At 35.2% G+C, this 11,786-nt stretch overlaps 1 protein-coding gene across 1 annotated transcript; it reads left to right on the top strand.

Moving 5' to 3' along the window:
• The first annotated feature begins 177 nt into the window (after positions 1–177).
• LOC117176704 lies at positions 178–864 on the top strand. The gene has a single exon (XM_033366960.1). The coding sequence runs from the start codon at positions 178–180 to the stop codon at positions 862–864; it is 687 nt and encodes a 228-aa protein (XP_033222851.1).
• The last annotated feature ends 10,922 nt before the right edge of the window (positions 865–11,786 follow it).

The raw sequence follows: 11,786 nt of genomic DNA on the forward strand, positions 1-11,786 counted from the left end.
AAGAGGCCAGCAAACAAATTGCTTAAACGTTTTAGCAATTTCAAAAGGCTAAAAACCGTGGTAGCGTATTGTTTACGCTTTATAAACAATTGCAAAAATAAATATCCCACAACCAGACAAACGAGCGACCTGTCCTCGAGTGAATTGAATAACGCGTTTCACCTCATAATTAAAATCATGCAATCGGAAGCTTTTCCGAACGAAGTTCATCTACTTTTAAAAAATAAAATAGTCGACTCCAAAAGTAGCCTTTTAAAACTGAACCCTTTTCCCGACCAAGGAATCATCAAGGTAGGTGGTAGATTGGCAAACGCTAATGTGCCAGATTCTCATAAACATCCCATAGTACTTCCAAAACATCATCACATTTCAAAAATCATCATTCGCGATGAACACATTGATCGTATGCATGCCGGGGTTAACGCCACGCTTTATGGTGTTCGCGAAACCTTCTGGCCAATAGACGGCCGTAATACTGTGCGACACGTGGTTCGACAATGTATACGATGCTTTCGAGCGAAACCGAGCGAAGTAAAATATATCATGGGTAACTTGCCAAAAAATCGTGTGTCACTCTCTCGACTGTTTACCGACGTGGGGGTGGATTATTGTGGTCCTTTTTTCATTAAGGAACGCCGACATGGGAATCGCATTAAAATAAAAACCTATGTTTCAATCTTTGTTTGTCTTGCTACCAAGGCTGTTCATTTAGAACTAGCCTGCGATTTGTCAACCGAGGCCTTTCTGGCTTCTTTAAAGAGATTTCTTGCGCGAAGAGGATTGCCTAACTCAATTTCACCCGACAATGCTACTAACTTCGTCGGTGCTGACAGACAGCTTCGCGAACTCTTATCACCAAATTGATTCATTCGAGAAAAACAAGGAAACTCAAGCCTTCCTTTTAAGGAAGGAGATTAACTGTCGTTTCATTCCTCCGCGAGCTCCTCATTTCGGGGGTCTTTGGGAGGCTGCGGTTAAGTCTTTTAAAAAACACTTTACGCGAATTGCAGGAAACACTCTCTTAACCTACGAACAGCTCCAAACGTATGTCGTTGAGATTGAGGCAATCCTGAACTCGCGTCCTTTATCTCCCTTGTCCTCCGATCCCAACGACCTTCTTCCTTTAACCCCAGGTCATTTCCTGATTGGGACCTCTTTGACGAGCTTTCCGCAACGAGACAAGCGTAACAATTCAGCTAATCGCTTGAACTGCTGGTAACTCGCTCAGCAAATGCGTCATCATTTTTGGGACAGATGGCATCGAGAGTATTTAGGTGAATTAATTTCACGTAGCAAGTGGAAAACAGCTACCAAGCAAGAGGATATCGAGATTGGAACTCTTATTGTTATCAAGGAAGAAAATTTGCCACCGATGAGCTGCAAAATTGGACGAATCACCGAAGTTCATCCAGGTCAAGATGGAGTAATTCGAGCAGTCACAGTTCGAAGTTCATCAGGTGTCTATAAGCGGGCCTTAAAAAATGTATACCCGCTTCCAATCGACAAGGACGATTAAATAATTTCAGATCGCTCCTTCATTCACAAATCGCTTTTCTTTGTCCACGCAATCATTTTCTAGGATTAAAGCATGTACGGCCAATCTAAGGTATCGGTCCTCTTTATAGATGTTATAACTATTGTAACTTGTACGTATTTTATTATTTCACTTGTAATTTAATTTTTTGGGAAGTCCGATGTTTTTTATCTACCTTTGTTTGCTATCACGATAATGACATATACGTAGAAATGTATTAACGAGTCCTGTTTCTTATTGCATCATTTTGAACGCATGGCATTCAAAGGGGGCTGGCATGTTCCGTCGGAACAATTAATTTTATCTCTCTTTTAACTGAAAACTAAGCTCATAATTTATCTTTTTACCATGTTTTTGTATGTTCTAAAGTTCGACCCTTCAACGAGCCTCAGTAAAGCTGGCACCTTATCTGAGTTCTAACCAATCAGAAGCGACTGTTGTAATTTGCGACACACCCTCTGTACGTACCTTCACCACCGAATGCTTACCGCTAGAAAACAACGGACAGATACCTTTCCGCTTCCGAACAACTAACACGTTAAGTCCAGAGAACAAACTTCTCCTTGTATATAGTTTGAATAAAATTTCTATTTCGTGAAAAATAGTGGTTTGACTTATTTCAACAACCACACAAAAACAGTACTATTGAACTAATATGGCTACATCTTTTTTTCGGTGTAGTGACTAGCGTTACATTACCACGGACAGATCGCGAGTTCGCGCCACTCTCGACTGTACCTGCAAGCATTATATTTTTGTTTTCATTCCTGTGATTTATATTTTATATTATTATCAAATTCCAACCTAAAATCTTTAATATCTACTAAAAGCCACTTTAAAAAATTTTGTTGACTGTTACAGTACGATACCGCCACACTAAATCTTTACTTTCCCGGAACGGAATAAGTTTTTTTATAAGCTCTTTTTTATTCTTCTTCAGCCTCCTCATACTTTGGCCGCAAGTTTTATTATGTTTTAAAGTTAAAGAATAAATTTGCAGTCGTTGCTTAAAATAAATGTTCAAAACTCACGAATTTTTAATCTCTTTGAGATTGTAAACTTCCACATTTTATTTCTCGGAACTGGATAATTTTGTTAAATTCTACTGTTTTGGTCTCAATTCAAAAACCTTTAAGCTCGGGAGTAACTTTTATTTTTATAGGCTGATCTCGATTTTACGGAATGTTATTTTGCTCTCCTAAACAATTTCGATTTTGTTTGTTAGATATATAATTATGTATACTGCAACCCTTCAAATATAGTTGCAGGAATAAAATAAAAAAATATTTAAATAAACATCGCTTACTTCACTTACCTATGTTTGCAATTTATTATACTATTTATTATATCACATAATGTGCATTCTTATATGTTATAGAAATGTATAAATAATTACTAGCATTTAGAAAAATTTTATAAAATTCTTAGCATTTAAAAATTTTCATTTTTAAGAGTTATTTCTTCAAATTTCAGCTAACCTTCGGTTCAAAGTTCAAATTCAACTTTAAAGTTAGAATTTTTTTTAAGCTGGAAAATTAAATTAAATTAAAATATTTTTTCACTTATAATACATCTAAGAGTAATAAATCCACTAAATTTTTAAGCTTCAGAATTTGAACAGAAATTACAAATTAAATGAATGTTTAAATGGAACATGTAAGTATTAAAATTTAAATTAATTAAATTGGAATATTTTCATGGAACATTTTTAAATCCTCCTATTCATATAAAATGTGTAAAACGAAAAAAAAAAAACAATATTCCTCCGTTAACCCTGGCTTTTCAGCGTATAATGTTGGCTGCGATTTTTTCAACAGAATCCAAGCGATAAATTAGCGTGATTACCTAGAGCGTCCGACATAGGCTTAAGTTTTAGGTTGTTCACGTAGGGTTCGAATCCCTAGCGGGTGCGATTTTTTATAGCGTTTAAGCGTTCGATTACGTTTGCAAGTGACCGTACGTGCAATTGCATGATTTAAAAAACAAATTGAGTGCAGTAATTAAAAATAAAACATTTTTTTTGTAAATTTACAATTATATTACATCATCTGTTTAAAGCTGCTATAATGGTCCGTCTACCGACGATTCTATAATATGGCAAAACTGTGACTTTTACTTGTTTATGCGAGAGATTTCTAATGCGAAACTATAATTTTTGCTCCCAGAAGGAGCAAGCATTACTGAGCGAAAGTGTAACCTCTACTCTTACGAGACACGCAGTGTACAATGCGAACCAGTATGTCTTACAGCAGCGATTCCCAAACTAGTGCCGCCGGCCGATGGGGCTGCCGCCGGCAGGGGGATGCCATCCCGGGCCGGGCAGCTAGGCAGGTTCCCCGCTGCGACCAGAAGGCTACTTTCCTCGACTTTCGTGTACCTATCACGAATGACCCTTTCATTGTTATGAACTTGCAATAACTGAAATTATAAAGACTTAGCTCAATTAAATTTTAATTGGCTGAATGAATTTTGTAATATAATTTAAAGAAAATGAAAACAAAGTTTTTGACAATCGGTTAATATCCGAACTAATAAATGAAATATTGACAAATCTTGTGAATGCAACAAAAGTGCGACCACATACAACCTAAATTCATCATTCACAAAACAAACTATGGTCGGTGCTGAATTTAAAAAAGATGGAAAGCTTGCCTCATCAGTGAAACTGCAGGCCAGTCATCTTTGTGCAAGTATAACCCTAAATCTTGAAGAGTGGAAATTATTTAAAAGTTACTTCAACCTCATGCCACTCTTCTTTGATGGCCAAGAGAAGCAACAATGCATCGACTGTGAAAATTTCCATATAAACATGACTATATCTTTCGAAAATTATATAGTCGCTTTGAAGAAAATTCAAGAAACGCTAAAATATTATCCATTTGTACCGCAAGAAACAAAGTTTGCTGTTCTACAGGAAGTCAGCCCTTGTGTCGACCGGCATCTTCTGGAACAGATTGTTATGCTGTTTCAACGTACAAAGGAGGTCATCATTGAAACCAATGCCGAAAGAGTCTGGCGTAAAGTGAAATCACCATCTGTGAAAAGTGTAAAATCTTATATACGGAAAAACTATAAAAATTAAGGCAATGAAAAAACTTATATTAACTAATCTCGTGCGATTTGAAAGTCTGTTTTTTGAAATGATTAATTTTTATAATCAGAATGTGTGTGAAGAAGTGATTGAGAAATTACCGGAACTCAGATGTGTGAATGGTAGCTTTATTGAGAAAAAAACTCAAAATTAATACGAAAGATACTTACAAGCTAGACTTATCTATCAAACTATTGTGTGATTCATCGAAACCTAACCATTTTACAAATAGCTTATTTCCTCGCGTTTTCAGTACTTTTTTAATCAGATAAATGTCTGGATGTCTAACTTTGCCTAGTTCTTGCTCATAAAAAGTACCTGCAATAGCTTTATCCCGATAATCTTTAAGCATATACGTAACTAGTTTAGTAGTCTTAACATGGCTTACCGTAAATATTTCAGTTGTCCAATTCGGTGTGTAGCCTTTCTCAAAAACATGCTTAAATTTACTTATACGCACTATATCTCTAACATTAAATTTCGCTCTATCAATTGCTTGTTTGGTTTCATTCGAACGGTCTGATGCCTATTATCGTTGTAAGATAAAAATAAATCTGTCAAAATATCTATCCATTTGTAATTTCCCTGTAAGCTAAATTTCATTCACATTTTATTCATTAAAGTACGATTGAACAGCTCGCAAATGGATGCTTCTAATTTACTAAATGTCGTGTACAAATTTATCTTCTATCGTTTCATAAGATTTTCAAATTGTAAGTTTTACAATTCTTTGTCTCTATCAACATTTAATTTTTTGGTACGCGTCCTTTTTTAAGAATAGATTCCATAGCTGCAGCTACATCTTCACCCTTCTTGGATTTAGCTGGAATAGCCCAAGCAAATTTTGAAAATATGTCAATTACAGTTAAGATGTACTTGTATCCTTTGCTTTCTTCTTTACAAGGTTGCATTTCAACAAGATCCGATTGCCAAGTCTCATCGATGCTACGGATATAAAAGTGTCGACGTTGGTAGTTTTTTCTAGCAGGCCTATGTAGCTCCTTCACTGGTTGCAGCTTTTCGTTATTTATTTTAGAGTGTGTTCAGCTTAGCATCCAACTGAGAAATGAGCTCTAAACTTCGATCCACCAGTTCTTGAGTTGAATCTACATCAACTTTCAAAATATGTAAACTTTTATATGTGGAAGTTTCTAGAGTTTCAATCATCATGTTATTGTTAACAACTTCGGTTCACAAGGAAGCTATGACATCATGCAGAGTCTGAATTTCTTGCTGTAACACATGTTGCATTACATTTAAAATTACTTCATCATCTAAATCTTTTGCATCAGCTGCATTGCACAGCTTTTTCTTTCCGTTACTATAAGGCCCATCGGTGGTGAATTTGAATCCACCTCCTGATGGATCTTGACTTGTCATCTTAGCTCGCTTCATATGACGTCTGAACACGTCGATACTCATTTTGTAAATGACCAGAATATTGATAAAGCACTGATTAATAAATAATTCCAGTCTTTCATGATTCTTCAATAATTGACATAATTTCATTTGTGTGACTTGGATTTCCCGCTGCTTGAGATGCTAACAGTAAACGTAATGTATTAACTAATAAGTTCGGATCATCCCAATAAATTTAGTCTAATTTATTAGCCTCTGTACCATCCATATATTTTGGAAATAAACCTTTGCCCATTGAAGTGCATTTTTTAGTTTCTTTATTGTTGGTTTTCAAAGGCGAAAGGGGAATTAGTTTTTTGATAAAATTTGTGTATTTGAAATTTTTATTATCACGAAAATCCCCATCAACTCTATAATGTTTGCGATAAAAATTTGTTGAAATTTCAATATTTTTATCATTTTCAAGATCTTCATTATTTATGACAGTACTATTTAATATCTTTTTAAACGAAAATTCAAGCAAACCCACATACTTTGGATAGAATATAGTGCCTATATTAATCAAATTTTTATTGAAACTTAAGCGAAGAATCTCCAATCATTAGTCTGTCTTTCGATAATTTTCGTGCACCACAAACATTATCTATATCTCTCCTTCTCTCTCACAACTTTTGATGATTATCAGTTCCTATATCACTTGATGAAAAGGGAACTGGTGTTTCTAAATCCTCTGAATCTTCAGAATCGTATGCTGACAAGAATGAAGTTTCATCATCATCTTGATAGTTTTTCTCTTCACCTTCATTTTGAAACTCTTGGTGAAATTCTTCTTCAGATTCACTCTTCATTTAATTTTTCACTTTATTCTTGATTTCATTTCCGATTGGATCAATTCTTTCAACATTTTTAAAGACATTAACTATTTTCTCAAGTGGTGTCATGATGGGCTTAAAGGTATCATTTAATGTCTGATCAACTGTTTCTTTACCACAATTAGTAATCTATTCTTTCGTCGAATCGCTTCACTAGCTTGAGCAATTTCATGCAAAATATGTTTTTGCTTATGAAAGCCCTCCTCACGTGCAGACATGTTAATGCTGTAGTGTTCAAAGTGTAACTATCTCTATGTAATCATTACATACATTTGTATTGATTTTCCCGATTAACCAAACAGTCGAAACCTTTTCTATATCTACCTTGATTCAGATTTCTATTCTTATCAATTACTACAAATCCATTCTTGTCATCATACCAGAAAGCTAAACACACCTTTTTGAATTGTGAATAAGGTATGTCGCTATTCATATGATCATCATATATCTGCTTCAGATTCATCTTATCTTGTGTAAACAATACAAGCAAATTAATATTATCACGTATAAGATTTTTCGAAATACGAGCATATGTCTTTCTACGGTAACAAGTCGCCTTTATTCCTCCTATGAAAGTTATATTAGTGAGGATAGTAATTTTAGACACAGCAAATAAATTAGTTACATTTAACATCAATTTATTTTACAAGAAATAAAAATAGTAAAGGTTACAAGTTTCGCCCCTTGGCGATATTGGCAGAACTGAATTCTGAGCTGTGCTGCCAACATTCGCATCGAAATGTTTCGTCATGATTTCGATGATTGCCATTTTAATTTGAACCTTGACGTGTAATGTGTAGACATGTGGAAAATATTAAAGAGCATCGTATAGATCCTTAGGGCGTCCTCTACGCCTTACGCTTAGGTCATCTGTTCACGGAGGCCTATTTTGAAATAGTCGTGGAATTAATATTTTTCTTATGACTTATTTCCAGTTACTTTGTTGGTTTATGGAAAATTTGATTGATTGATAACCTAGATGCGAACTGGATGTGTCAAATCAATTCAACGAATACTTTAAAACAGGCCTCCGTGAAAAGGTACCCTAATTTGTATAAATACATCATCGTGATAATTCAGATTGCCAGCGGGATGAATATAATTATATGAATAGTAAGAAAATATAAGATTTAATAGTAATATTATATAAGATTATATAATTGTAAGGATTACTACTTTAATTAGTAAGATCAACTAATTTATTTGTAAAATAACTAATTTAATAGGAAAACTTAATAATAAAGTAGTAACGCTTACTGTTTGAAGTAGTGAACGCACCAACCTGAAAGTAGTACCTACCATCGAAAGTTGTAGCGAGAAAAATTAAAGCATTAAGGACAACTACCACTAATCTTGCGAATAAAAGTAGTAGCATCAACCACTTCAATAGTAGCGGCATATATTACAAACTTAAATGGTTGGGCCTACTACTTTGTTAGTTGTCCCAGCAATAACAAAATATGGCTCGTACACTGTTTGGTAGCAAATGTCCATGACGTTTTTCTTTTTTCTCATGTTTTACAAGCGAATCGAAATTATCGACATGTAGCTTTATAGATTGTGCTTCAAACTTCATCTTGACTATGACTAAGTGAAAAATTATAAATGTCAGACTTATGTAGGTTCAGTCTTTAGTCTGAAAGTATCTCTCAAACAGATATGATCGTTCACGGTGACAAACCTACAGTCAGTCGTAAGCGATCCTCGAAAGAGGCAAGACGTGGCAAAGGTCTGTTGAATAAAATTATTAATAATCTTCCTGTAGAGTTACATGTTCCTGGATGCCAGTACTGTGAACCAGGCACGAAATTGGCAACACGAATTGCTCGATGTGATCATGGTATCAACCCTCTTGACACTGCTTGTAAGAAGCATGATATAATGTGCACACAACATAGAGAAAATATAGAGGCTATAAACTCAGCTGACAGTGTACTAGCTGAAGAAGCTTGGGAAGGTGTCTTTGTTCAGGACGCAGGCTTGAGTGAAAAGGCAGCTACTTGGGGAATAACTAATGCAATGAAAATTAAACCAAAATTTGGTATGCTTCTCAAAAATAGAAGGTCTACCACCACAATAAAAAAAATAGTTACAGCAGCTGAAAAAACAATGATACCAAGTGATGATGCTCAAACTGGTATTAAATATGCTCTCAGAGGTGCACGTGCAGCTGTGAAAAAGACTGGTGGAAAACGAATTGTAAAGAAGCCTCGAGTTTGACCAGTTCCTAAGAAATTGGGTGGCTTTCTACCCTTTCTTATACCCATCTTCGCCGGTCTAAGTGCTATTAGTGCGCTAGCTGGTGGAGCTGCGGGAATAGCTAAAGCTGTCCATGATTCAAATGATGCAAAACGAAAGCTTGAAGAAAGAAAACGTCATAATGAAGCACTGAAATTCGCAAAATCTTTAAAAATTTAACATGTAGATGTGTTTTTATGTGTAATGTATTACTTAATTGTGGGCCACATAAATTTGAAAGTGCTATTGTTAACCTTGATGATAAAAACAATTTAAGTACTCATTGGGTTGCGTATAAAATGTCTAAAAGTCAAATAATTTATTTTGATAGCTTTGGTAACCTCAGGCCACCTTTGAATCTACTTAAGTATCTAGGTGTTGGTAGCGTAAAATATACTCACGAAAGGTATCAAAATTATGATACATTTGTGTGTGGACATTTATGCCTTAAATTTTTATACAATCAATTAAAATCTCAAAGTATGTATAATCTATGTAAATGTAGAGACTAATGATTTCAAGCCAGTCAAAGACTAGTCGTCATCATGGATGATTCATTAACGTTAACATTATCGGGCACTTCTTCGATCCTAGAAAATCAGTAGGTTCCTCCAATTGAGTTATCTCCATACAAAAATTACGTTTTTGGTCTTGTTGAATTTCTAACCTTCAAATCAAATCCCAATGTAGATATTGGTCAAAATAAATTCTGCGTGGGTAAAGAAATAATTGAAATACCTACAGGAAGTTATGAAACAGGTGATTTACAGCGCTATCTATAGAATGTTTTAGTAAAAAAGGATATTGAAATTCATATTATCCCTCATAATAATACATTATGAAGTGAAATACATTGCAATGGAGATATAAAGTTTGAAAAATCAGATTCAATTGCAAGTTAATTGGGATTTACATCAAGAATATTGGAACCTTGTAAACATCATGAATCTGACCAACCAGTATCCATAATTAAAATAAATGCTCTAAGAGTTGAATGTGACGTAACTATAGGAGCGTACATCAATGGTCGAAAAGTGCACATTATTCATGAAATTTTTTCCGATGTACCACCAGGATATAAGATAGTGGAAGTCCCATCGCACATCATTTACTTGCCGATCGCCATCAAGACAATAGATCATATACAGCTCCATATAGTTAATCAAGACGGATATTTGGTTAGTTATCGTGGAGAAATTATAACATTCAGACTGCACATCAAGTCTTTACGATAATGGGTATTGTTGTCAATAAAAAGGTTAGATTTAGCTTTAGTACCATGGAGCAAGAGCATCAGTCGGCAAGGGGCCATCCATATACCACGTGGACACTGTAGGAAGGGAGGGGCGTATGGCAAAATTCCACGCTTGTCCACCAGGGGGCTCGGGGCGGTCGAGCTAGAATTCACGTGGACACACATTTCCCTAATCTGTGGAAAATATACTGAAATGAGCCAAGGTATACTCTAGGTATACTCCAATTTTTATATTGTCCTCACGCACAATATAATTTTTATTTTTATTTTTTTCACGACTTTTTCTTTCCAATTCAAATCATGTTTAAGCTCACGATCCTAAGTTAATTCGAATTTTTTCAGCCAATTCATCGCTCCTTTTAGACTTTTTATAGTCTGGGAGCTCGCGACAATTCTATTTCAGTACTCTTGAAACCCACGGGGAATGATTGCTTAGATGCTGAAAACTAACAATAAGTTTGACTGGCAGCTCCTGAGTTGTGCCAAAGTTAATTGGTAGACTGTCAAACATGTAAAAAATTCGAGTGAAAAAGCGTCATTTTAGTACTCTTCAAGCGCACGGGGGATGATTGTTTGGATGCTAAAAACTAACAATAAGTTTGACTTGCAGCTCCTGAGTGGTGCCAAAGTTAACTGGGAAACTTTCAAACATGTCAAAGATTCGAGTGAAAAAACCTCATTTTAGTACTCTCCAAACCCATTGAGGATGATTGTTTTGGTGCTAAAAACTAATAATAGGTTCGAATAGCAGCTCCTGAGTGGTGCCAAAGTGAACTAGGAAACTGTCAAACATGTCGAAAATTCGAGTGAAAAAACGTCATTTTAGTACTCTTCAAACCCATTGATGATGATTGTTTTGGTGCAAATAACTAACCAAGAATTTTACTGAAAGCTCCTGATTGGTGCCAAAGTTAACTGGGAAACTGTCAAACATATCAAAAATTCGCGTGAAAAAACGTAATTTTAGTACTCTAGAAACCCATTGAGGATGATTGTTTTGGTGCAAACAACTAACAAAGAATTTGACTGGCAGATCCTGAGTGGTGCTAAAATTAACTGGGAAACTGTCAAACATGTCAAAGATTCGAGTGAAAAAACCTCATTTTAGTACTCTACAAACCCATTGAGGATGATTGTTATGGTGCTAAAAACTAATAATAAGTTCGAATAGCAGCTCCTGAGTGGTGCCAAAGTGAACTAGGAAACTGTCAAACATGTCGAAAATTCGAGTGAAAAAACGTCATTTTAGTACTCTTCAAACCCATTGAGGATGATTGTTTTGGTGCAAACAACTAACGAAGAATTTTACTGGCAGCTCCTGAGTGGTGCCAAAGTTAAGAACGGCATATTGCTTAATTTTGAATGATCGTATACTTGAGTATAAACCAATAAGTGGTGGGATGAAAAAGTTGGTATAAAAACTACTGTAACCAAGTA

Source organism: Belonocnema kinseyi, chromosome 7 (assembly GCF_010883055.1).
Source record: "Belonocnema kinseyi isolate 2016_QV_RU_SX_M_011 chromosome 7, B_treatae_v1, whole genome shotgun sequence".
Classification (NCBI taxonomy): Eukaryota; Metazoa; Arthropoda; class Insecta; order Hymenoptera; family Cynipidae; genus Belonocnema; species Belonocnema kinseyi.

Bases quoted from the DNA above. Each gene is read 5' to 3' on its own strand.
- LOC117176704 (XM_033366960.1), top strand. From the start codon at position 178: ATGCAATCGGAAGCTTTTCCGAACGAAGTTCATCTACTTTTAAAAAAT.